Genomic DNA, 27,211 nt, shown 5'->3' with positions numbered 1-27,211 from the left:
AGATTGTTCCATCAAGGCTGCTTAATTCTTTCGCTTCAAAAAAATCGGATTCGTAGTTTTAATTTACGCACATGTTTCTTCACATTGTTTTTCAAAGAAACGTTCGACTCCTCGCATGACCAAATTAATATTTCACGTATATAATTCTCGGGCGTATATTCCACGCATGAACGTTTGATTCTAATTGATTCTCCAGCTGATTTCTGTAAAATCATGCACGTGTGATTCAACATAGGATATACAATTGAAAAAAAAAGAACAATGTATGGAAATAATTATACACGATGATGGATACTCAGGCGCGCAAATACTTTTTATCCCGGCCTGTCCAATCGATGAAAATCGGTCATCGGAAACCAATCGATATAATCGATAAAAATCAATCGATTAATATCGGTTGGTTCCATTAATCGATGAAAATCGATACTCACAATTCAAGTCCTCTTAATTGTATCGATTACTATCGATTTTATCGATTATTATCGGTTATAATAAATAAATGAACCATTTATCAATTCTTGCAACATTTGTAAGGCGATACGTTACGCATCCTTTCACACACGTTTTCACTAAGTTAGTCAAATCGAAGTTCTGCGAGTCAAACAAAGCACGAAATGAACGTACTAATAATAGAGGCTATTGTGAAGGGTTACCACGAGTGCCCATCCTGATGGAATTTAAATCGCCTTTTCATGATAAAACAAAATAAAAAGAGCTAGCAACGTCCAAGAGTGTTGTAATTTTGATAGAGTTCCCGGTAGAGTTGGATACCAGTGAAAGCTCCTGAGAACCTGTGATAGTTTAAAAGCCCGGAGTGAAGTCAGTCTATACGTGGAAAAAGGGGGAAATGGCCGGGTCTCTTCTTAATTGAAGAAGTCGGTAATTTCAGAAAACGTTGTTTAACAAATCCGTGTCTACAGTGTGTCTGCTCACATCAGAGATTATGGAGGGCTATTGAGAGGGTATTGTCCACAAATCACGGGTTTCAACTGATTACACATTTCGAAGAGAGTTTTGAACACGCTTTCAATCAAGTGTTTCGTAATTTGAAAATCAGCAATTGCACAACAGATCACTTTTTGTGAAGAGGAAAAAATACAATAGGTTAGACTCAATTGCCAATGTCTAGCGCAAACATATATTAAACGATTGCAACTGACAATCGATATAATCGATAAAAATCGATGACAATTGATGAAAATCGATGAAAATCGATACTCACAACTCTTTGGTTCATCGATTTTCATCGATTTCCGATATCAATCGATTAATTGCTATCAATTATTATCGATTACAATCGATTTTATCGATTATCGAATTTCATCGATTGGGCACGCCGGGGTTTTTATATGTGCATGTTCCTGTGAACGGATTCCGTTTTGTTTTTTTCTACTCCTTATTTCAGCGCGATACATAAAGAAATCGTCGAAGACTAAGTAATTGTTACTTTACTGTCCCTTAAACACAATATTTCCACTTGTTCTTACCTCTACTGAAGCAAAACAGTCCAGAAGTAAACTGCGAAAGACTTCGACGTGATCCGTATGTAAGCGGCCATTGAAATTGAAGTACTAGAGCCCAGTCTACTCGCCCCAACTTTAAACGGAAAGAACGCTAAACCGAGGACAGGACTAACGGAACATTGGAATGAAACGATCGAAAGCTGATCTCTTCACAAAACCACGAGAAACAAACGCAGGAAAAATGAATAAAGAAAGAAGTTCAAAAATAGCAAAATACCCAGTAACAGACAAGGAGCCAGTTCATAACCATATCAAACCAAAGAACAATATAACTTAAAAATAGACATACAGTCAACTCTCTGTTAACGGACACCTCTATAAGACGGACACCTCCATAAGACGGACATGTGGTGTTGGTCCCTACCGTTTTTCAGTCATTTCACTGTAACAAAACTCTCTGTAAGACGGACACCTCTCTAAGACGGACAATGGACACTTTGAAACCGCCAACGGACACGCACAAAAAGTAATTTTCTTAGTGAAAAATACTTCAAAACTTGGTATCGACATAAAGCATATTAAGTCAGCGCCTTTAGAATACCAAACTTATCAAAAACAATCCGCTATAACGTGTTACTTCTCTGCGTAAGTGTATGGGCAGCAAAGAGGTAGTTTTCTACTTACAGTATTACCGTTTGTAATGAACAAACGAGTTTCACTTTATAGGTTTTGCTAAAGTAAGCTAAAGTAAAACAGCTCGTTAAAACGCTCTCGTGAAATAAAAAGGTTTAAAATTACAAATACCAAAAGTGTATATATGTACAGAATTTGATTATGATATGATTAAATAGAAATCTAGATATTAAAATATAACTATAATTAAAAGATAGTTACAATTTCAATTAAAAAGGTTTCTTTAATTACAATTTAAAAAGGACTTTAAAAATAACAGTCAACAGAAAGGGCAACTGCAGTTATCTTAAACCGGATAAGTTCGATTCGGACAGTAATTTTAAAAGTGGCGAGATCCTCAGCCTGGCGGACTTCACTGGGTAAATCATTCCAAATGCGTCGTAATGTATTACTAAAAGAATGTTGGAGCAGTGATGTTGATAGGCTGCGAGCAGGCTCACCGTGGGGCACGCGCGAATATACCTTGGGACACGCGCGAGTGGTGAGCGTAGCGATAAGGCGCTCGCTGTCATGGCTACGCCGCTCACGTGTCGCGGCTTCGCCGCTCCCGTGTAGCTCTCGTGCGTGCCCCAAGGTGAGCCTGCTCGCAGGCTATGATGTTGAGAGGCTTTGTTGTTTTCTCTTTGTGCCAGAGCCGCGCAAGTTATACTTAGCACATGTCCGTATTTGAAAAAAACGTTTGTAGATATTTAGGGGCGTCGTTTTTGAAGCATCTAAATGACAAGACTAGAGTTAAAAAGATTCTGCGATATTTCAAAGACTTTATACCAACTACTTATAAGGCATCATCATAGCAATACGATTTCGGCAAGTTAATTAAACAATGTTCTAATGACGTAGAAGTTTGCGTCTTCCAATCGTTTGGAATGCAGTACTCGAAATGTGGTAGGATAAATGCCTTGTGTAGCCTTTTCACGGTCTCGAAAGGAATAAAGCGTCGCGAACTACTCAATGCGTCTGTCATTTTATAAACCTTTCCCAACTGCACTGAGATATGGTCCTTGAAAGGCAACTTTTTGCCCAAGGTTACTCCCAGAATCTTTAGATATTCCGAAACAAAAACAGGAGCATCGTCGATCAGGGATATAATCGTATTTTGAAGTACCAACAATAAGAGCTCGTGTAAAATAATTATAAAATGCACACTGATTGGTTAAATGTAGTTGTTTTACATAAACAAGGGTATAGTATAAGCAATTTAGCAACACACGCAACTTAATTATCTCTGCATCTCTGGCTCTGAAGCAGTCCAAGTACACTCTTTTTATTTTATAAGAATCTAGTTTATAAGCATGTCGAGGCTGAAATTTGCGAATTTTTAAGAATAAACCCGAGGCTGAGTTTTTGAAAAGAATATAATTTTAGTTGAAACAAAATCAGGTATTTCATTTCCGTCACTTTATCTCTGCGAGGCATGCTTTGTTTAAAGCCAAAAGGGCCAGGCTACAACGAAAAGCAATGGTACATGTGCACAATGTAATACGATACAGATCTGGACACCAATATTGTAATTGAATACCCAATACTTGCTAAAACGGAAATGTCACACGGTATTTTCTTAGAATGTTCATAAGAATATTTTGTTAGAGCATATTTTATGAAATTTAAGCTTTCGCGTGAGTAACGGAAACTAGCGTTACAGAAGAGTAACGTAAACAAACATTACGCAATTCGCAAAACAACCTTGTCACGTTAATCCTCGCACGTGAGTTGGGCAGAAGTTCCCACGAGAAAAATGATGTTATCAAAAGCTTTTCCTTTGCATGGTTTACGCTGTGTGTCGGCAAAAATAATTATTTCCTTTTCGGCAAACCCATAACTCAGTCCTGGGGATCGATTAACCTTTAGTAGGTGACCGAAATAGTCACAGGCCCAGGGCAGTGTTTGACCCGTAAGGTTAACTCGTCAAGGTTGTACAATTAGGATTATCGCTACGAGTATTTGTTGATTAGTTTTAGTAATTCATAAGTATATTTGTTGATTAGGGGTTAGTAATTTAGCTTTTTACGCCTTCTCAGAGTTAGTACGTGCACGTACTGTTTAGGAATTACGGAAAACCGCGATTCCACGATAAAACTAGTGGTAACCACAGGTTAGAAAGTGCGGGCCCCGATGCAGTTAAGAGAAGGTACTGGGAGGGAAGTGTTTTTTGTTAGTTGGGAAAATTACTTCAAGTCGAAGTTTTTGGGAAGTTTTCCAGAAGTTGGCATAACTGTGGTAATTGAGATTTCTTTTATAAACTGCGGTTGTTTATTGGGAGTCTGTCCACCGAGAATAACAGTTTCTCAATGTGCGCGAAATTATGATGATTTTTTTACGTGTTTGATATTACCCTTCATATGTTGACAAGTTTGCCATGTTTCAATGGTGAATAAGCCAAAGTTTATCGATATTAAATTTTTCAGACAGTGTCGATAAATCACTGGGCAAAAGAAAATTATTCCGAGAAAGGTCGAGTAACGCGTCACGCTTAAGTCACGAATGTTTTTTATCGTTTCCTATTGCCGCGAACCAATCAGAGTTGTTTTTTTGATTGACAGTTTTGCGAAGTGTAGTCGAGCACGCGGTGTGAATTGAGATGTGATTTTCCTCCGTCGGCAAACTCGCTTTGTTGTCAGTGTTATAAGGAATTTCTCGAGAATAACCGTTGTTGGAATCATTCGCTTTGCCGTAGTTTATCTGTGATACAATCACAGCAGATCTTCTCAAAAGCAACACCTATAAAACAACGTCTGCAAAACGTAATGTCTGCAATCTTCCGACAGAAGCCTCATTTTTCGCATTCTTATCGCTCTTGGAGACAAGATTTTTCTCTTCCGGTGTTACGACAAACTGTCGTGATTGACACATTTTTTGCATTCCGATCGTTCTTAGTGGAAGAACAAAATTTTCAACTTCCGGTTTGCAGATAGCCTTTATAAACGTGGCGCGCACGCGTAATACGCAATCCGCTGGTCACTGTCAAGATTAGGGTTGCGGGCCTCTCTTGGGCCCGCAATTAGGTAATCTCGGTATCTCCTTTTGGTCGGGCCCGAAAGTGTTAAATTCGTTATCCCTTCTTGGCACAGCCCGAAAATGTTTACCGCAATTTCTGATAAGCTTGTGGTGTTTACGTTGTTTATAAAGTTAAGCATCACGTTCGTTACTGTTTTCTAGGCTTTTACCCCGCCAAAGCTGTGATCGGGTTTTCAGGATTTTGGAATCTCTATTTCTTAGAGCATTTTGGTTGAGTTTACCCTTTTCAATTACTTTTACTCTGGTTTTAGAAACGCGTGCTTTGACACCGTTGTTCCTTTTGTTCTATGTCTTACTTCCGAAATACCTTTATCGCCTAACCACAGCTCTGGTGTGTACGTGAATGCGTAGGTATTTAATCGCTCGTTTTCGCTAGATCAGTAGAGTTGTGAGCCGGCAACGGCTAGGCGCAGAGTTCTAATAAACAAGACGCAGTGCTGAAGTCTGAAGTTACGACCTTGTCGTCCACATTCCCCCTGATTGAGAAGACTACAAATCTGTCCTGTAACAATTTTCAGCCTAAAATCGGCAGAAAACTGTATTCTTATAAAAAAAGAGTGTACAAGCTCTGGGCAGGGACCCTGGACATTGCACTGTGTTCTTGCATAAGACACTCTACAGTGGGGAAGGGAAACGAAGAAGAGCCTGGAAATCTGCGATATATGGCAAAAAAAATTTTGTCGTTGTTTCCCATTTGAATAGTTTACATGTAAGTCTTCATTTCCCATTTAAAGATAATACTTTTCAAACTATACATTTCTTACCACGTATATAATTCTTATCACAGGTTCTGTAAAATTCTTGGACAATGAGCCAAATAACAAGGCAACATTATTTGCAGGCCTAACAAATTATGAAAATCCAGGCAGAAGGAGGAGGAAGGGGTCTATTGGTAAGGATATTCAAGCAGGAGCTGGGATTGAGCAAGAAAAATATTGTCACCATTCAGTAAGGATAGAGGGGTCTGGATTTTATCGTAAAACCCACTCAGAGCTACATAGCTTAAAAACCTGTCACACTTTTCTTTCTGCGTGACAGGTGTTTGGAGCTTTCCCTTGATAATTGTTTAATTAATTTTTAACAAAATTAACAGTGGTCACTATGTGAAAATAGTGGTCAGATGACACAGAAATATTATGGTTTTTCCTGTTTGATTTCTTTCAAGTCACTTAAAAGTTCAGCGATGCTGAAGGCATTGTCATGCTGCTCAATCCTACAAGTCGCTTCTGTGCTGCATGTTGATACATCTTCCTTTAGGACCTCATTCCTATTGTAAAACTGACCATGCTGGTTTACTTCAAAAGGTTTGTCACCTTTCGGTATTAGGTCTTCTACTAAATTAAAATGATTTTTTCTACTGTGAGTTCTTTTATGTTGCTTTAAATTTCCTGCACGATTAAAACACTTGCCACACTTGTTACATTCAAAAGGCTTCTCTCCTGTGTGAGTTCTTTTATGTTGAGTTAAATTCCCTACATAAAGAAAACACTTGCCACACTGGTTACATTCAAAAGGCTTCTCTCCAGTGTGAGTTCTTTCATGTTGCTTTAAATTCCCTACATAATGAAAACACTTGCCACACTGGTTACATTCAAAAGGCTTCTCTCCAGTGTGTGTTCTTTTATGCCGCTTTAAATCTCTTGCACGTGTAAAACACTTGCCACACTCGTTACATTCAAAAGGCTTCTCTCCAGTGTGTGTTCTTTTATGCCGCTTTAAATCTCCTGCCTGATTAAAACATTTGCCACACTGGTTACATTCAAAAGGCTTCTCTCCTGTGTGAATTCTTTCATGTTGCTTTAAATTTCCGGCATGAGTAAAGCACTTGCCACAATGGTTACATTCAAAAGGCTTCTCTCCTGTATGAGTTCTTTCATGTTGCTTTAAATTTCCGGCATGAGTAAAACACTTGCCACACTGGTTGCATTCAAAAGGCTTCTCTCCTGTGTGCGTTCTTTTATGCCGCTTTAAATCTCCTGCCTGATTAAAACACTTGCCACACTGGTTACATTCAAGAGGCTTCTCTCTTGTGTGAGTGCTTTTGCTTGATGTATGTTCTTTCTGATTGCCTGTTTTAGTTGAACTCTCGCTGCACTTTGTGCAATCTTTAGCCATCAAGGGATATGTACTTTACCCACAAGCCGGTAATATGCCATTCTCAGACCTAAAAACACAACAGAAAGGTAATGTCAGTGTGTTGTTACAGAAAATATCCATACTACATCCACCGAATGTGTTTTGATTTAAAGTCACCACTTCCTGAAAGTTCCAGTTGAGCTTCCTGCTTTTGATATAACATTTTGGCCATTGAGAACGACTCCCACCCCCTAAGAATAATACCCTCTGTGGGATAAGAGTTGTGATGGCCTAAGGGGTAGTGTGCTCTACTGCGGATTGAATAGTTTGAGCCCTGGACAGGGAATTAGATTGTGTTCTTGGGCAAGACACTTGACTCTCGGAGTCCCTCTCTCCACCCATATATTGAGAAGTCTCCACCCCTCTAGCCATTCCCATTGAGTGTCATGATTTTGGCTATTTAGACCCTCTCCCACCCCCTCAGAAGAATTTTGCAGTTACTCTCCATGGGGTGCATCAATATTTTCTGGAAGGTAGACAAGGCAAGGCTTCCCTCATGCCATCTGGTAAAAAGCTAGCCAGGTATTTGCATGTGTTGTCATTTGGGATGTCAACATTAATATGTAAAACTTACGAAAACACAGGTGGCAGGTAGCTTCCACAAAGTGTTCATATTCCCCCTGCCCCACCCAAATTAGAGATGAGAAATTCCTGGGCGTGGGAGGGGTCTCAAAGGCCAAAAACTTTAAGAAATTTTATAAGGCTTATTCCAATTACTTTGAAACTTTGGAATATGTTTACATGAGCCAAAAATAATAGAAAACGAAATTTCAGTTCATTTGACCTTTAAGGCATGGAGTTTTAGTCGACATGGATTCAACTTGTTCCTAGCATGCAGTGGCTTTAGTTACTTTTAGTGGTGCCGCGCTCTATTGGGAAGAACTGTCTAAATGCACACGCTAAATGACGGATTTTATTGCGCAACAAAAAACTGTCTAAAAACAATAATTTTTTTTTCAATTTCGTGTGCTTGCAGTTAGATCCACTCCAGTTTACTTGCGGTTAGTTACACTCCAGTTTGCTTGCAGTTAGTTCCACTCTGGTTTTGCTTGCGGTTAGTTCCACTTCGGTTAAAGGAAGCATTTTTTTAAAATTAATGACTGTATCACTTGTATAGTACTACTTTTGTATACGCCATTTTGCATGTGCATTTAGACAGTTGTTTTCCCTATAGAGGGTGGCACCACTAAAAGTAACTGAAGCCGCATGCAGTGATCTCAAGGTCACAATTGTCATGATTATATTATCACAAGTACTGGCTAGTTGACATGCCGGCACGCCAATCACGCGTAAAATTATGCACAGTATGTGATAATGCAATGTACTACTGAGGAATAACCTTAAATATTTACAATATATTTGGGTTTTCGCGTGACGCTTGATGTCCCCAAAATTAGCAGCGTGATGCGTGTTGGAGCCAAAATAAGCCGCGTGACATTGGCATTGGGATTATTACAAATTTGTCCAAAAAACATTTTAGTAATTTTTTGTTCAAAAATAAACAATAACAGGCAACCAAACCAAGAAAATTTGCCTACAATGTAATTTTCAAAAATACATCATCAAAATTTGAAATCCTCCAAAATTAGCTCAGCACACTTTCTTATTTTTACCCAATAAGCAAGGAAATTTGCGTATTCACATGGGCATGGTGTCCATGGTGAGCTCTCTCAAATATGACATAGCGAGCCTTTGATTCGACAGATGAAACAGAATACAGTAAAAACCCACGTATAAGAACCTAGGTTTTTTCAAGTTAGCCTAAACAGGTTCTTGTATAGATGGTATTTAGAGTAAAATTAGGCTAACTAGGTTCTTAATTAGGTTCTTAACTTTTGTTCAAGAAATAAAGTAGAATTTTTAAATAATCTGGTCTTTTCTGATTCTGTTAAAATCAAACCTATACTGTAACCTTCACTATAATTCCCAATAAATCTTGTATGCAAAATAACATAATTAATTCAAGGAGGACAAGTTTTATGTAACTATGCTGTAACTATAATGTAAACAAACTGTGTTATAAATAATTTTTGAGAAGATTTTTTAATTCCGTGATATTTTTGAGAAGATTTTTTTTTCTTTTTTGAAAATAATAACCTGTTTTAGAATTTTAGCCTAAAATGGTTCTTATGTGAAGGAAGGGTGCTTAAAAATGAAATTTTAGCCTAACAGGTTCTTAAATGTTAGGTTCTTATACGCGGGTTTTTACTGTATTCGACTCTAATATAGAGGAGATTGTTCAACCAAGGCTGCTTAATTCTTCCGCTTCAAAAAAAAATCGGATTCGTAGTTTTAATTTCCGCACATGATTCTTCACATTGTTTTTCAAAGAAACGTTCGACTCCTCGCATGACCAAATTAATATTTCACGTCTTATATATTCCCGGGCGTTTATTCCACGCATGAACGTTTGATTCTAATTGATTGTCCAGCTGATTTCTGTAAAATCATACACGTGTGATTCAACATAGGATATACTATTGGAAAAACAGGAGAACAATGTATGGAAATAATTATACCATGGATACTCAGGCAAATACTTTTTATGTTCCTATGAATGGATTCCGTTTTGCTTTTCTATTCCTTATTTCAGCACGATACATAAAGGAATCGTCGAATACTAAGTAATTGTTACTCTACTGTTCCTTAAACACTCTATTTCCACTTTCTCTTACCTCTACTGAAGAAAAACAGTCCAGAAGTAAACTGCGAAAGACTTCGACGCGATCAATCTGCAAGCGGCCATTGAAATTGAAGCACTAGAGCCCAGTCTACTCGCCCCAACTTTATATGGAAAATAACCACCAAAGCGAGGACAGGACTGACGGAACGTTGGAATGAAACGATCGAAAGCTGGTCTCTTTACAAAACCACGAGAAACAAACACAGGAAAAATGAAAAAGAAAGAAGTTCAAAGAAAGCAAAAATGCCCAGTAACAGAAAAGGAGCCAGTTCATTACCATACCAAACCAAAGAACAATATAACTTTTAAAAATTTACAAAGAGACAGTTTATTTATCCACGAAGAAATCAGGAGCCGTAGCTCGTTAAAACGCTCTCGTGAAATAAATGACATGATTAAATAGAAATCTGTATATTAAAATATAACTATAATTAAAAGATAATTACAATTTCAATTAAAAATATTTTTTTAATTACAATTTAAAAGGACTTTTAAAATAACAATCAACAGAAAGGGCAACTGCAGTTGTCTTCACCGGGTAAGTTCTATTCGGACAGTAATTTTAAAAGTGGCGAGATCCTCAGCCTGGCAGACTTCACTGGGTAAATCATTCCAAATGCGTCGTAATGTATTACTAAAAGAATGTTGGAACCATGATGTTGAATGCCTGAGCAGGCTCACCTTGGGCACGCGCGAATATACCTTGGGGCACGCGCGAGTGGCGAGCGTAGCGATAAGACGCTCGCTGTCACGGCTACGCCGCTCACGTGTAGCTCTCGTGCGAGCCCCAAAGTGAGCCTGCTCGCAGGCTATATATGTTGAGAGGCTTTGGTGTTCCCTCTTTGTGCCAACCCAGTTATACTTATCACATGTCCGTATTTGAAAAAAAAAACGTTTGTAGATATTTAGGGCCGTCGTTTTTGAAGGCATCTAAATAACAAAACTAGAGTTCAAAAAAAAATTCTGCGATATTTCAAAGATTTTATACCAACTACTTTTAAGGCATAATCATAGCAATACGATTTCGGCAAGTTAATTAAACAATGTTCTTATGACGTAGAAATTTGCGTCTTCCAATCGTCTTGACTGGCCCCTCCCAATCCCTTGAAGCAGCGGTGCGCAGTACTCGAAATGAGGTAGGATAAACGCCTTGTATAGCCTTTTCGTAGTCTCGAAAGGTATAACGCGTCGCGAACTACTCAATTAAACATTTATTTTTAATTTTACAATTTAAATAAATTTTGTTGTTGCCGCTGTCATTTTATAAACCTTTCTCAACTGCACTGAGATATGGTCCTTAAAAGACAACTTTTTGTCCAAGGTTACTCCCAGAATCTTTAGATATTCCGAAACAAAAACAGGAGCATCGTTGCTCAGGGACATAATCGTATTTTCATGTACCAACAATAAGAGCTTGCGTAAAATAATTATAAAATGCACACTGATTGGCTAAATGTAGTTGTTTTACATAAAAAGGGTATAGACAAAAAAAAAAAGGGGAGGGGGGAGGGAAGGAAAAAAAAAAAAAAAAACCACACCAACAAAACCCTCATAAACACAATTTAGTAACACATGCAATTTATCTCTGCATTTCTGGCTCTGAATTCTGTATCAAGCAGTCCAAGGACAAGCTCTAGGGAGGGTCCCTGGACCTTGCACTGTGTACTTCCGTAAGACACTTAACTCTACAGTGGGGAAGGGAGACGAAGAACAGCCTGGAAATCTGCGAAAGAGACAGAAATGTTTTTGTTGTTGTTTCCCATTTGAATAGTTTACATGTAAGTCTTCATTTCCCTTTAAAAGATGATACTTTTCAAACTATACACTTCTAATCACGTATATCATTCTTATCACAGGTTCTGTAAAATTCTTGGACAATGAGCCACATAACAAGGCAACATAATCTTGCAGGCCAAACAAATTATGAAAATCCAGGCAGAAGGAGGATTAGGGGTCTACTGGTAAGGATATTCAAGCAGGAGCTGGGATTGAGCAAGAAAAATATTGTCACCATTCAGTAAGGATAGAGGGGTCTGGATTTTATCGTATAACCCACTCAGAGCTACATAGCTTAAAAACCTGTCAAACGTTTCTTTCTGCGTGACAGGTGTTTGGAGCTTTCCCTTGATAATTGTTTAATTAATTTTTAACAAAACTTAACAGTGGTCACTATGTGAAAATAGTGGTCAGATGACATAGAAATATTATGGTTTTTCTTGTTTGATTTCTTTCAGGTCACTTAAAAGTTCAGCGATGCTGAAGGCATTGTCATGCTGCTCAATCCTACAAGTCGCTTCTGTGCTGCATGTTGATACATCTTCCTTTAGGACCTCATTCCTATTGTAAAACTGACCATGCTGGTTTACTTCAAAAGGTTTGTCACCTTTCGGTATTAGGTCTTCTACTAAATTAAAATGATTTTCTCCACTGTGAGTTCTTTTATGTTGCTTTAAATTTCCTGCCCGATTAAAACACTTGCCACACTCGTTACATTCAAAAGGCTTCTCTCCTGTGTGTGTTCTTTTATGCCGCTTTAAATCTCCTGCCTGATTAAAACAATTGCCACACTGGTTACATTCAAAAGGCTTCTCTCCTGTGTGAGTTCTTTTATGTTGCTTTAAATGCCCTGCATTATAAAAGCACTTGCCACAATGGTTACATTCAAAAGGCTTCTCTCCTGTGTGAGTTCTTTCATGATGCTTTAAAATCCCTACATAATGAAAACACTTGCCACACTGGTTACATTCAAAAGGCTTCTCTCCAGTGTGTGTTCTTTTATGCCGCTTTAAATCTCTTGCACGTTTAAAACACTTGCCACACTCGTTACATTTAAAAGGCTTCTCTCCTGTGTGTGTTCTTTTATGCCGCTTTAAATCTCCTGCCTGATTAAAACACTTGCCACACTGGTTACATTCAAAAGGCTTCTCTCCTGTGTGAATTCTTTCATGTTGCTTTAAATTTCCGGTATGAGTAAAGCACTTGCCACAATGGTTACATTCAAAAGGCTTCTCTCCTGTGTGAGTTCTTTCATGTTGCTTTAAATTTCCTACATGATTGAAACACTTGCCACACTGGTTACATTCAAAAGGCTTCTCTCCTGTGTGCGTTCTTTTATGCCGCTTTAAATCTCCTGCCTTATTAAAACACTTGCCACATTGGTTACATTCAAAAGGCTTCTCTCCTGTGTGAGTTCTTTTATGTTGCTTTAAATGTCCCGCATGATTAAAACACTTGCCACAATGGTTACATTCAAAACGCTTCTCTCCTGTGTGAGTTCGTTCATGTTGCTTTAAATTCCTTACATAATAAAAACACTTGCCACCCTGGTTACACTCAAAAGGCTTCTCTCCTGTGTGTGTTCTTTTATGACGCTTTAAATTTGTTGCACGATTAAAACACTTGCCACAATAGTTACATTCAAAAGGCTTCTCTCCTGTGTGAGTTCTTTCATGTTGCTTTAAATTCCCTGCCTGATTAAAACACTTGCCACACTGGTTACATTCAAGAGGCTTCTCTCTTGTGTGTGTTCTTTTGCTTGATGTATGTTCTTTCTGATTGCCTGTTTTAGTTGAACTCTCGCTGCACTTTGTGCAATCTTTAGCCATCAAGGGATATGTACTTTACCCACAAGCCGGTAATATGCCATTCTCAGACCTAAAAACACAACAGAAAGGTAATGTCAGTGTGTTGTTACAGAAAATATCCATACTACATCCACCAAATGTGTTTTGATTTAAAGTCACCACTTCCTGAAAGTTCAAGTAGAGCTTCCTGCTTTTGATATAACATTTTGGCCATTGAGAACGACTCCCACCCCCTCAGAATAATACCCTCTGTGGGATAAGAGTTGTGATGGCCTTAGGGGTAGTGTGCTCTACTGCGGATTGAATAGTTTGAGCCCTGGACAGGGAATTACATTGTGTTCTTGGGCAAGACACTTGATTCTCAGAGTCCCTCTCTCCACCCATATATGGAGAAGTCTCCACCCCTCTGGACATTCCCATTGAGTGTCATGATTTTGGTTATTTAGACCCTCTCCTACCCCCTCAGAAGAATTTTGCAGTTACTCTCCGTGGGGTGGGTCAATATTTTCTGGAAGGTAGACAAGGCAAGGCTTCCCACATGCCACCTGGTAACAAACTAGCCAGGTATTTGCATGTGTTGTCATTTGGGATGTCAACATTAATATGTAAAACTTACGAAAACACAGGTGACAGGTAGCTTCCACAAAGTGTTCATATTCTTCCTGCCCCACCCAAATGAGGGATGAGAAATTCCTGGGCGTGGGAGGGGTCGCCAAAAACTTTAAGAAATTGTATTAGGCTTATTTGAAAGTATCTCTGGTGGGAGGGTCTTAGGAAATATCCATTCTGTGGGAGAGGTATGGATAATTTATGAAACTATACCACATACACCAAACTTTCACACACAAAATGCTCAAAATAAAGACTGAGTACAGGCAAAACTTTACACTAGAAATGATTCAAGCACAATCGCAGCACATGTTGTACTGTTGAATAACTGCGGTCAGGCTGCATGTGTAGTCAACTCATATATAGCACAGAAGCTGTGACAAGCTGTCTTAATTTTCCAACTTTTTACTGCAAAATTGCTGTTGCGGGTACTGTGATGAAGCTTGGCCTGCAGCTGGTCGACATTTTTCTCAATCGCTAGCAAGGTCGAAGTACTCAGTGTATTTTCGTTTGAAGGAAAAAGCGACTCGCCAAAAACACATGCATGTCATCTGACTTCCCATAGTGAATTTTTCATCCATCAATCAATAACATTTCTATCATTTATATTCAGTGTGTATACAGCTAACATAAATTGACCACTTTCTTTTCTTCTGCTTGCATAATTTCCATGAAGGATATGCATAAATCTCAAATTATCGTTTGAGCGTACAAAGCGTCCCGTGCTTGTGGTTTGAAGTATCAGGTTGCGAGAGTTTGCACTTGATCAATCATGGAATTTATTCACCTTTCCAGGGGTAGTCAATCGATAAACTGATAATCGTTAACAAAGTCCAGAAACTGGACTTTTTTCTAAATTGGTCAGGAAACAAAAGGCAACACTAAACTATATCCTGATTGGTTGAGTTTAAATGTGTCTTCTGGACTTAAATATCTTGCATTCACAGACCTTTATACTGGATGGATTTGGAGATCGAGTTTTTGAAAAACTCGAAGGTGAACAAAGAATTAGTCACCTGTAGCATAGTTTGCTAAAAGTACAAAGCAAGTTCAAATCATTTCTTTCCTGAGGTGCCTGATTTTCAAATTTTCTTGACATTTGCCAGTTATTGAAAACGGATGTGACAGAACTTCAGGAGTCAAAGAACATTATTTTTAATGTGTGTTCGAAGAAATAGAAATACAGTAAATAATTTCTACATTTTCTACATTTTTAGACCTTTCCAGAGAGACGTTAAGCGCCCAAATTGACAAAATAAAGGCTGATTTAGTATTTATGCAAGTTTCCGTTGGCAAAAACATCGCTTATCTGATGTCATCGCTCACATTCCATTGACAGATATTTTAATGAGGGGGCGGCAGATGACTTAAAAAGTAATTGCATCAGGCGTTCTTTCTCTTCTTTCGCCTGATCGCAGGTTACCTGCCACTCCAAAACTATACTTAAAAAACAGTGGCTATGCGGATATGTGCCACGAAGCCACATAGTATGAATATACCTTGTTGTTTAATCCATGAGCCATGTAGCTGTGTAGTCATGTAGCCGCTGTTCCTCAGGTATTCAGGTTACTCCTGACCACTAACTTAATCAAACACAATCTGATCGATTGATTCGGAAATCAATCTCCCTCAAAGTTCGGTGTTCGATTTCCTTCGATTGCCAAACTCAATCCATGGATTGAGTTAGATTGAGTTCGATTTTCGACCGTTCGATCAACTCATACTGACTCATATGATTAACTATGCCGAGAATGACGGGAATATTTCCATTTATTACCGGGCGCATATTCCAAATATGAATGTTGAATTCGTATCGATTCTCCAGCAGACTATTGTAAAGTCATACACGTATCATTTAACATAGGACATAATATTCCCGGAGTATCCAATTGAACACCCTTGGGAAAATTTGGCATACTTAATCTGTACTTAACCTGGTCTTAAGAAGTAATTTAAAGGTACACAATGTGTATTTTATGAAGGTTTTATTGGTACTTTAACAGCAAATTTAATCTGTACTTAACATTATTTAAGTCGTAACTAACCTATGCTTAATAGTGACACATTGTGAACTTAACAGGTAACTAACATGCCTATTTTCCAACATTAAAAGGACAAATATGAGCAATTAATGCGTACTTAATCTGCACTTAACTTCACATTAACAACCCTACTTAACAGGAACTTAAACTGGTACTTAATGTGTATTTTGTTAAGATATTTAATATATACTTTAAGAGCAAATTTAATCCATACTTAATTTTATTTAACTCGTAACTAACCTATGCTTAATAGTGACACATTGTGAACTTAACATGTAACTAACATGCCTATTTTCCAACAGTAAAAGGACAAAGATGAGTAATTAATGCGTACTTAATCTGCACTTAACTTCATTTTAACAACCCTACTTAACAGGAACTTAAACTGGTACTTAATGTGTATTTTGTTAAGATATTTAATATATACTTTAAGAGCAAATTTAATCCATACTTAATTTTATTTAACTCGTAACTAACCTATGCTTTATAGTGACACATTGTGAACTTAACATGTAACTAACATGCCTATTTTCCAACAGTAAAAGGCCAAAGATGAGTAATTAATGCGTACTTAATCTGCACTTAACTTCACATTAACAACCCTACTTAACAGGAACTTAAACTGCTACTTAATGCGTATTTTGTTAAGATATTTAATGTATACTTGAAGATCAAATTTAATCTATATTTAATTTTATAAAAGTCGTTAGTAATCTATATTTAATGCACATATCAATGTTAAGCCCGAGGGGGGGGGGGTTGGGCAAGGGGTGGGGATTTTGACATTTTCTATAAAAAAATGTCAAATTCCCCACCCCCGGGACAAAATAATTGGTCAAAATCCCCATGAAAGGTGGTCAGATGTCCCTTCAAACCTTCATATATGACCAAAATCCCTACCCTGGGGCCATCATGTACGATCAAAATCCCTACCCTGGGGACCTACCTGACGATCAAATTCCCGTGGTTAGCCCGACCCCCCCCCCCCCCCTCGGGCTTAACATTGATAGGTGCATAATAGCGACACATTTTGAACTTAACATGTAACTAACATGCCTTCTTTTCAACGTTGGCGAAGAGAAAAATTCCCAGCGACCAAAATCTTGGCGAGATCGCATGCACGGCAAGAATCGATCCGACAATTAAGTTTATCTCAGCGAGCTTCACGGCTAGAATTTTCGCAAAAATTCAATCACCATCCGGCAAATCATTCAAGGTTTTTCAAAATACATAAGCTTATATAAATGTTAAAGCGATTTATATTTCTTGGTAATTTCAATAATAAAGTAAATGCATAAAATTCTGGCATGATTTACGGAGCTGTTGTTAAACCGACAAAGAAGACATATTGATCGCATTTCGATCTACTTTAGCTATATATATAGCTACTGCACTGCACCACAATTGACCAGAAAGTCGCCACAATTTAGTTTAAATGAAGATTATAAATGTAAGCTTTTAAAGCTTTAGTTGTTTCTTGTCTATATTGAACTGTTTTTGAAAGGAAAAAGTATCATTTAGACATATAAAACGAGAACTAACCTTAATTACCTCAAGTGATCAAGAACCAAATGTGCTGCCGGGATCAAGGTTAAAGACGTTTTCGTAGTCTCCGTAAGTTTTCGTAGAATTTTTACAGCATTGCCACTTAAACATGCACACATCAATCGTCTAAAAAGCGTTATTAAGTGCAATGTCATCAACTAAATGTGAATGATCCTCAGTAAAAACTATGTTCATCTTCATCCACTGTTGTTGTTCAACGCGGTACATAACAGTTCGGTCGAAGGTGACTTGCCGAATTCTTGCAGACCGCGGTCCACGATGTGGCTCGAATTAACCCGCAATTTTCGAACAACTCCAACAAAGAAGAACTTTCCCCCAAGACAGGACCGATATGTATGCGTTAAAACAAAGAAACAACACTTTTTTCCGTCCGTATGTCTGATATGCGAAGCGAATTAGTTTTCAGCACTCAAACTAAAAAAATTTTCTTCACTCCCCGCGCGGAGATGGCGTGTACTCTGTCCCACGTGACTTAACTCAGCCAATCGTATTGCTCAGTTAACGACCTTGGCGGGAAATGCTCGTGACTTCGCTCGTGACATTTCTTCCGGTGTGGTCCAGCAAAAAATGAACAATTAAAAGTGCATCTTATTTTGATTACTCTTAACCGAATTCTGAACAGAAAATTGAGATGAAATCGCAAAGCAACTATTTTCTGCAGCTTGAATACAAGCGTCTCGAAAGATCACGCGATCATCATCGAATAAAATATTCATTGGACTTCTGTAGAGGTGAGCCAGTCTTTATTATAAAGCAAAAGACAGCGCTTCATCGCCAATAATAAAGTACTTTTATCATTTGTCTTTTGATTACGAAATTAATTTTAGAGTAACCCGCGAGAATTAAAATACAAGGTATAAGTATCTTTTGTAATGTTGTATGTTTTACAATGGCCCTAACGTGACACCTTATTAAAATGTAAAATACATGTTAAATATCGTTTTTTATAGGGGTTTTAAAATTGTTAAAGAAGATCGCAGTTAAATACTTAACTTGATGACTAATTAACTTAAAAGAATGAATTAAATACAAGACACCAAATGAGCTATGTTTTAAAGAAGGGTACTTTATACGTATTTGACTAATCAGTGGAAGGAAGGTACTGGTTATAGATAGTTCACTTAATAGATATTTAACGCTCAAGCATGAATTAAATACAAGACGTTAAATTAAATTTGATTTAAAGAAGGGTACTTAATGGGTATTTGAATAATCCTCAGAAGTACGGCACTGGTTAGATACTTCACTTAATAGATATTTAATGCTCAAGCATGAATTAAATACAAGACGTTAAATTAAATTTGATTTAAAAAAGGGTACTTAATGGGTATTTGAATAATCCTAAGAAGTACGGCACTGGTTAGATACTTCACTTAATAGATATTTAACACACAAGCATGAATTAAATACAAGACGTTAAATTGAGTACGTTTTAGAAAAGGGTACTTAATGGGTATTTGAATAATCCTAAGATGTAAGGCACTGGTTAGATACTTCACTTAATAGATATTTACACACAAGCATGAATTAAATACAAGACATAAAATTAAATACCTTTTCCTAAGAAGTATGGCACTGGTTAGAAACTCCACTTAATGGCTATTTTACCATTAAATATAAGTTAAATACAGAACAAGTATGAGTTAGTAACTGTATTTAACATGTATCGAACAGGTCTTGAAAACATTAAAACTTAAGATACATGTAAAATACTTCACAAATACAAATTAAATTTTTACAGGTATTTAACAGGAAAGATGAAAGTGTTCTAATACAAATTAAGTAGCAAGTATTCATTGTTCAAATACATATGAAATACCACCAAGTACAGATTAAGTATACTTAAGGTAGGGATTAAATATTTTTAGTTTCTTAAGGGTGCATATTAGAACACAATCGAACTAAATACCCTTTGATTTTGTTTGGATTCCGTCAAGTTTGATAATTAAATCACGCAGGACTAATAAGGGGTTACAAAATGTCCGCAATATAAACAAGCAGAAGTTCGGTAAGGCCTGGTTCACACTAGCGACATAACAACATAACGGCATGGACATAACGACATAAAGAAAAGTTCAGTTCTTTCCTTATGTCGTTATGCTTATGTCATTATGTTCCAACTATGTCGTTATGTTATGTTCACACTAGTGACATAAAACATCAATGTGAGGTGTTTTTTGCATTTGCGTGACCTTGCCGTTATGTCGTTATGTCGCTAGTGTGAACCAGGCCTAACAGAACGTTTGATTGAGTACGATTGTCGACTGTTCGGTAATCGAACGTTCGATTTTTTTTTTTGTTCGATTATGGGGTGTTCGGTAATCCAACGTTCGATTTTGTTCGATTGACCAAATTTTATTGTGAGTTCGATTATGCTCGATTACCGAACCCAATCGAACGATTGGGTTTAATTACCGAACGTCGATTGGATACGCCGGGAATATTTGTAGAACAATGAATAGATTCCGTTTTGCTTTTTCACTCCATATTATTATTTCAACATGATCGTGATACAAAGAGGGATGATTGCAGACTAGGTGATTATTACCTTTTGTCCCCTAAACACAGTATTTCCAATTTTTCTTACCTCCATTGAAGCAAACTGCAGAAGACTTCGACGCCAGTCTCGAGTGTCTCGCTTCTCAAGTCGTCTTGTCCGCGCGCGGCCATTAAATTAGTAGAGCCCAGTCTACTCGCCACAACTTAAAACGGAAACAACACCAAACCGAGGACAGGACTGATGGAACATTGGAATGAATCGATCGACAGCCGAACTGTTCAAAAACCACGAGAAACAAACACAGGAAAAATTAAATAAATAAATAAATAAATAACTAGCTCCACCTCCATGATAGCAAAATACTCAGTAACAGACAAGGAGCCAGTACATTACCCAGCTTTACCATATCAAACCAAAGGAAAAATACACACTGATTGATTAAATGTAGTTTCTTTACATAAACAAATAAACTTAACTCAATTTAGCAGCATACACACTTTTTTTAAGAATACAGTTTTTCCGACACAGGCTGGATATTCTTATTTTTTTGCCGATTTTAGGCTGAAAATATTCTTATGAACATTCTTTGAAAATACAGTTTAACATTTCCGTTTTAGCAAGTATTGGGTAATCAATAACAAGTGTTTGGTGTCAAGATCTGTATCGTGTTTTATTGTGCACATGTATCATTGCTTTTCGTTGCAGCCTGATCCTTTTATTGGCTTTAAATAAAGCATTCCTCACAGAGATAAAGTGACGGAAATGAAAATACCTGATTTTGTTTCAACTAAAAACAATATTCTTTTCAAAATCTCAGCCTCGGGTTTATTCTTAAAACATTCTTAAAAATTCGCAAATTTCAGCCTCGATATTCTTATAAACTAGATTTTTATAAAATAAAAAGTGTGTACTAACTATTGGTAGGGCCACTGCATTGTGTTCTTGCTAGCCTGCGTAACAGGCGTTTTCACTGCCCCTACTACCCCTTCCCATTTTTACGCCTACTACTAGGCCTTTCTCGATTATGCTAGTAAAACTGGCATTTAATGCTACTAGAAATTCTCGCATAAAGCCAAAAAAATGCTAAAATAATGCCTGATTTCTTTAAAAAATGCCACTTGAATTCCAAAGAATGCTTTGTTTTATTTCAAACAAAACGTACGAACTCTTACATTATATGCTCATATCAACAACAGGTCAGATACTTAATAATTGTTTGTTTATAAAAATAAAAAATAGAAAAAAAAATTTCAATTTTTTTAAAAAAAAAAAAATTAAAAAGACACACGCAAGTAACACAACACAAGTACACAAGTAACACAACGCACAAACAGTCGAAACAGACAGAAAACAATCAAATTAAGTAATCAAAATTGTGAAACTTTAGGATTATTTATCCTTCTAAGTTCTGAGTGCTGAAATCTGGATCACAGTCATGAAAAATGACAGAAAATGCTAGCAATTCTTTTTCAAGAAAAAACGAAAAAAAATGCTCGTTTTCCCAAAAAATGCCGAAAAAAATGCTAGCATAATCGAGAAAGGCCTACCTACTACGCAGGGTATATTCTTGCGTAGCTTTCAACATTGCCACCTTCCATTGAGGTGTATAAATAAGTAATTACCCTGCGATGGAATATAATCCCATCCAGGGGAGAATACATACACTTTCCTCAACAAGCAGGATTTTGTTTTAGAGAGATCGAGGGGAAAGGTTTTTTTTTTTTTTTTTTTAAGACATGTACCTATCGAAACGATCCTTGGTCCTCGATCAAAGTCCAGTTCAGAATCTTTCCTCTTATGAAAAAATACTGGGCACTAGTGGTTTTAATGGCGGCTCCCATCGTCGTACGTCCGATAGTGGTTTGAAGTCTTGATTCAGATTGGTCACTTTATTGACTGGTTTGCTACACTTGAGGTAAGAATAAGAATAATATAGTAAGATCAATTTAAAACAACAACCTACTGGTGATGATGCGAGTATAAGCGATTGCATAAAATCCAATTCAGAATTGCTAAAACAGCTCTCGCGCGCTACAAATCGCCAAGAAAACGGCATAAAAACAAACCTAAACAATGCGAAAATGTTTCTACTTTATTTTATTACAAATACGAGTCGTAAAAGCCGATTTTAGAAAGCTTAAATATTTACAATAGCAATTAGAAGAAATTTAAATATTCATATGGACATGCTGTGTCCTCACAAACATAGGATGGTAAGCCTGTGATGTCACTGTAATTTTGTAACGATTGAGCTCGGCTTGATTCAACTGATCGCGAGAAATGCTCCATAAAATACTGAATTTTGTATCTTTTTGATCCCAGAAACTTTGATCTACTGTAAGCCAGATATATAAAGTTCACTAACCTTTTATCATTTGTGTTATCTTTTGTGTTTTTATGGGTTTTAAGGCTGTTAGCATAAAAGATCACACAAACGATAGTAAATCAAACTTCCACTCGATCATTTTTTTTCATTTTCTTGCAAAACATAGATATTAATTAACAAAAGTGATCCGTTAAGAAAAAAGTAGGGGTCACCGACCATTTAAGAGAGCAAATTGCAAGCGAAGATAGCGGAACGGCAACCCTCCCTATAGCTATATGTTCTTAGAAATTTTACTCAGGGCATGCGCTCAAAGTATGACATGGTATGGCGTTGCGACATGAATTACGTGCGCAGTAGGGTTGCGCATAAACAACTAGCGTGAACGTCCTTAAGTGACACGATCTCAAACACAGGGGATTGTCTGTCTGTGTGACCAATTTGCCTGCCTTATTTACTCATGCTTTAAGAGCGAGAAATATTCAGTATTCAGTAATACTTTATATGTCGGAGTCTTGTACATACAACTGCAGACTATAGGAACAAAATGCAGACGGCAGACTGGGTACAAAATGCGGACTGGCATTTAAACTGATTTTTCCATCTGATACCTGATAACATTTCATTTTGTAACTTGCCAGTTGTCATGCAATCCCTTTTCAATCCCTTTTGGAATGATCTTGCTCCGTTACTCAAAATATACTTTTTAAATAATAATAATAATAATAATAATAATAATAATAATAATAATCGATATTTAAACAGGGTGACCCCTTCAGTCGCAGGACTGGTATCAACGGGGGCACTTTCCATTTGACCAAAAATTCTGGATTGAAATTCCAGGTATTCTCTGTGGCTAATGTAACAGTATTTTCCGGTTGGCTGCAGTAACAAAGCAAAACAAATAGTGAACTCATTGCCTCTTTTACCTGCTTTGGAGTTGTTCAATGACTCGGAAGTTAATTAAGATAGATGATGTTTAAGCCAGGATGATGATATTTTTTCAGTGCAGTTTACATGCAAAGGAATTTAAATCAAGTCGACAACCACAATGAGTATAGGATACCACTGTATTTTCCTGGCAAGTTCAAAAGCCATGTTCGAAGATCGATTGAAACATGCGAGCTGTTTACTTGCCAGGTAGTGTCCCCAGAAAGGATACCACTTAGCAATGGATCTGAATGAGCAATCAATAATTTTATGCTCAAGTAAGATCTGAAAACTTTTGGTAAGAAATAAACACGTCGAGATAATAGACGAATGGAATGGAATTTTCCGGTTATTTTGATTTTCCGGGAACATAAGGACCGGAATTTTATTCCAAGAAATTTCTGTACCATTTGCTTCCCAACACGGAATTTCCGGAATTTTGGTTGAATGGAAAGCGACCATGATTTAAGCTTTCTCAGTCTTCTTACTTCAAGTGCAAGATCACATAACATAAAATAACAACACTCGTCGCAACATGATACCAAGAAACCAGCTGACACAGTATTGATTGTTATAATGGTTATTATATTGAATCAGCATATTTGAACCAGACATGCCAGGCTGGTAGAATGAACTTTAAATAAATGTAGCAGTGTTAATGTAATGTTTAATAAATGAGCAGCAGTGTTTTATCAAGTTTAAAACACGAGGCGCAGCCGAGTGTTTTAGACTTGATAAAACACGAACTGCGAATTTATTGAACGGCTTAAAAATCTTCTGTTGTAGATCAACTCATTCTTGCACTTATATTTAGATTTGGGGTTATTTTGGCCATGAAAATCGGACATAAAGTTTAGCTGTGTCTTTTTTTAATGTTATGGTAATGGTTAGCAAAAAAAAATTAGGAGAAAATTAAAGTACTGGTATTTTATCTGTACTTATTCTTTGATAAACCAGGAAGATACCAAAAATCAAATCGTTGGAATTTTCGAGGACAAGATTCTGTGTCTGACTGTGTGTTTACCTGATTTTTTATGGTGTCATCGCATCGGATCATGATAATCACACAAAAGCTACACAAAATGAACTCATTCGCCCTATAAATGAACTTGACAAATGGACCACATTTTTCAGTCTATATTGAGTCTATATTGAATCTTTATTGACTTAAATCCCATATACCAAATTACAAAGTTGATTAAATACAGAATGTTACATAAGGCTAGGAGATCTTAAGCAAGCTCATACAAATTAATCATATACAGTTGTTTTTTCCATAGTCTACACTCTAATATATACCATAGAAATGACGTCAAAACTCAAGTGGAACCACGAGCCGTTAGGCGAGTGGTTCTGTCTGAACTGTTGCGTTAAATAAAAAATGGAACGGTTTCAAATAGCAATGAAATCCTGGCCGTGGTATAGCAGTTTTCTACAAATTAATTCAACTAATCTCGATATGGATATAACTGTCCGAAAAGCTGATTTCCTTCCAAGACTTCCAAAGAAAATACGACTGCAAAACCAATTCCCTACTAATTTGCCAGATGAGTGGGCGAGCCCCTTGTACACGAGAAAATCGCTTGCGCAACGTGTCTCTTCATGATAAGTACTTTTCTTGTGAGCTAACACTCTCCTCTGGCCCTGAGAAAATAAGTGTCACACTGGGTTGTGGGATTGACCTTCCTTAAGATTTTTACTTAAACTTTCCAAAGAATATCCCACCATATGAATGTAGTAGAACCTTCCCCCACCCTGGGCTAACTTATTACTTTTCTTTCAGCTTTGCTTTCAGTGTACTGTTTTCCTGTGTTAGGAATAACGCCTCATAAACAACAGTTATACCACGCCTGACTGTGTGCAAAAAAAAAAAAGGAATATGGAAGTGAATCGCAAAGACCGCCAAACATACTCATTAAGTGAATTTGACAGTGTGGAAGAAGAGAAAACTACAGATACTGAGAGAAAGTCTTTTGGCAGAATTGATAGGCTACAGGATCACACGAAAGCCCACAAAGAAGAAGAGCCTTTTAAATGCAGCCAGTGCGGCAAATGTTTTACTCGTGCAAAAAATCTAACCCGACATAAAAGAATACACAAAGGAAAAAAGCCTTTTAAATGTAACCAGTGTGACAAAAGTTTTGCTCGTGCAGAAAATCTGAGGCAACATAAAAGAACACACACAGGAGAGAAACCTTTTGAGTGCAACCAGTGTGGCAAGTGTTTCAGTGCACTACAACAGCTAACACGACACAAAAGGACACACACAGGAGAGAAGCCTTATGAGTGCAACCACTGTCAGAAACGTTTTACTACTGCTGGGAATCTGACAGCCCATAAAAGGACACACACAGGAGAAAAGCCTTTTGAGTGTAACCAGTGTCAGAAACGTTTTGCTAATGCAACGAATCTAACAGTCCATAAAAGAACTCACACAGGAGCGAGGCCTTTCGAGTGCAACCTTTGTGAGAAACGCTTTATTCAGGCATGCCATCTAACGGAACATAAAAGAACACACGCAAGGGAAAAGCGTTTTGAATGCAGCCAGTGTGGCAAGCGTTTTAGTAGATTGTTTACTCTAAAGAAGCATGGAACATTACACAGCAGGGAGAAGCTATGTAACAACGAAGAGGATAATGATACTTCCAGTATCTCTGAAATTCTAGGAAACCTTACAGACATCAAACAAGAAAAGGGCTGAGATCTGCATGAGTGTATTCAGCGATAAAGTATTCTGAAAGGAGGAATGTTGCGTATATAGCAACGTTAGTAAGGCTTCACCCATTGAAAACCAGGAGGGGGTAGGACAGATGGAAGTTGTATAAAGATTACATTATTTTTACACCCCTCCCCCTGGAAATGCCAGAAAGTTACACATGCTCCCTGAACTGCTTGGGAAAATTTTGTAAGTTTTACGGTTCTGTTGCTTTTTTTTTCGTTTAAGATTCAAACCGATCACTGCACAAGTAACGACTTCTGTAGTGAATTTATGCATTAGCACTTCACATTGTTACTGATTGTACGTTACACGATTCCTATGCGTGTTTTTTAGCCATTATGTTTTGCTGTAATAAGTAATTTGTTTAGTTACACGTATAAAGCAAACGTTGTTCTATTAAATGGCTGTTTGACATTTACAAGGATTCATCCTAATTTGTAAGGCTCCTTTGACATCTTCGGCTTGGATGTTCTGTGTAGTCAAGGCTGAGGCAAGTTTTCTCGTTTGGTCATCCATTTCGCCGCCATCTTGAATAATCACTCATAATTATACCTTATTATAGGAAATTCGCGCTCCCTAATAGCCCAATTTCGATATTTTAAAATTCAGCCTAAAACAATAGACATCACTACGAGGCTCTGGGGAAAAAACCCCACAAACTCTATAGCTTAGTCCCCGGAGCCTCGTCCTGAGGTCTATTGTTTTCGGCTGAATTTTAAAATATCGAAATTGGGCTATTAAGGTGTTTGAAATAAACTCGACTAAAATAAAGGCGAATGGGAGGAGAAATTCATTTTAAATAAAAGTAATTAGTCTAATTTCAAGAGGTGAATATAAGAATGCAACATTCTGATTGGTCAAGAAGCTCTGGTTTATGACGTTATATTCACCTCGCTTGGAGGTGAATACATCTATAGCATTTCAGGGCTTGGTTACTAAGCCACGCCA

General features: G+C 37.4%; 2 protein-coding genes, 1 long non-coding RNA gene and 1 pseudogene across 4 annotated transcripts in view; 2 read left to right on the top strand and 2 right to left on the bottom strand.

The window, feature by feature from the left end:
• The window catches only part of LOC144658005 (uncharacterized), a 38,876-nt pseudogene extending 37,313 nt beyond the window's left edge, over positions 1-1,563 (bottom strand). Inside the window, exon 1 of the transcript XR_013571636.1 lies at positions 1,488-1,563. The product of XR_013571636.1 is annotated as an uncharacterized LOC144658005 (transcript). The remainder of the gene's footprint in view (positions 1-1,487) is intronic.
• Positions 1,564-3,735: 2,172 nt separating this feature from the next.
• On the top strand, positions 3,736-5,614 carry LOC144658418 (uncharacterized). Its single transcript, XR_013571710.1, has 2 exons — positions 3,736-4,235; positions 5,159-5,614. It is a non-coding gene; the product is annotated as an uncharacterized LOC144658418 (long non-coding RNA).
• Positions 5,615-5,959: 345 nt separating this feature from the next.
• Positions 5,960-20,464, bottom strand: LOC144658393 (uncharacterized). The gene is made up of 3 exons (XM_078518812.1): positions 20,379-20,464; positions 12,453-13,644; positions 5,960-7,151 (listed from the first exon to the last, which is right to left on the bottom strand). Exons 2-3 carry the CDS (start codon positions 13,593-13,595, stop codon positions 6,306-6,308), a joined length of 1,989 nt encoding a protein of 662 aa, XP_078374938.1. The 5' UTR covers positions 13,596-13,644; positions 20,379-20,464; the 3' UTR covers positions 5,960-6,305.
• A 1,645-nt stretch (positions 20,465-22,109) lies between these two features.
• LOC144658318 (uncharacterized) lies at positions 22,110-26,668 on the top strand. Its single transcript, XM_078518732.1, has 2 exons — positions 22,110-22,206; positions 25,328-26,668. The coding sequence occupies exon 2, from the start codon at positions 25,424-25,426 to the stop codon at positions 26,243-26,245; it is 822 nt and encodes a 273-aa protein (XP_078374858.1). The 5' UTR covers positions 22,110-22,206; positions 25,328-25,423; the 3' UTR covers positions 26,246-26,668.
• The last annotated feature ends 543 nt before the right edge of the window (positions 26,669-27,211 follow it).

Source organism: Oculina patagonica, chromosome 6 (assembly GCF_052425735.1).
Source record: "Oculina patagonica isolate OP01 chromosome 6, crgOcupat, whole genome shotgun sequence".
Lineage (NCBI taxonomy): Eukaryota > Metazoa > Cnidaria > Anthozoa > Scleractinia > Oculinidae > Oculina > Oculina patagonica.
The sequence above is the reverse complement of the archived record's forward strand: the minus strand, read 5'-3'. Positions and strand labels throughout refer to the sequence as shown.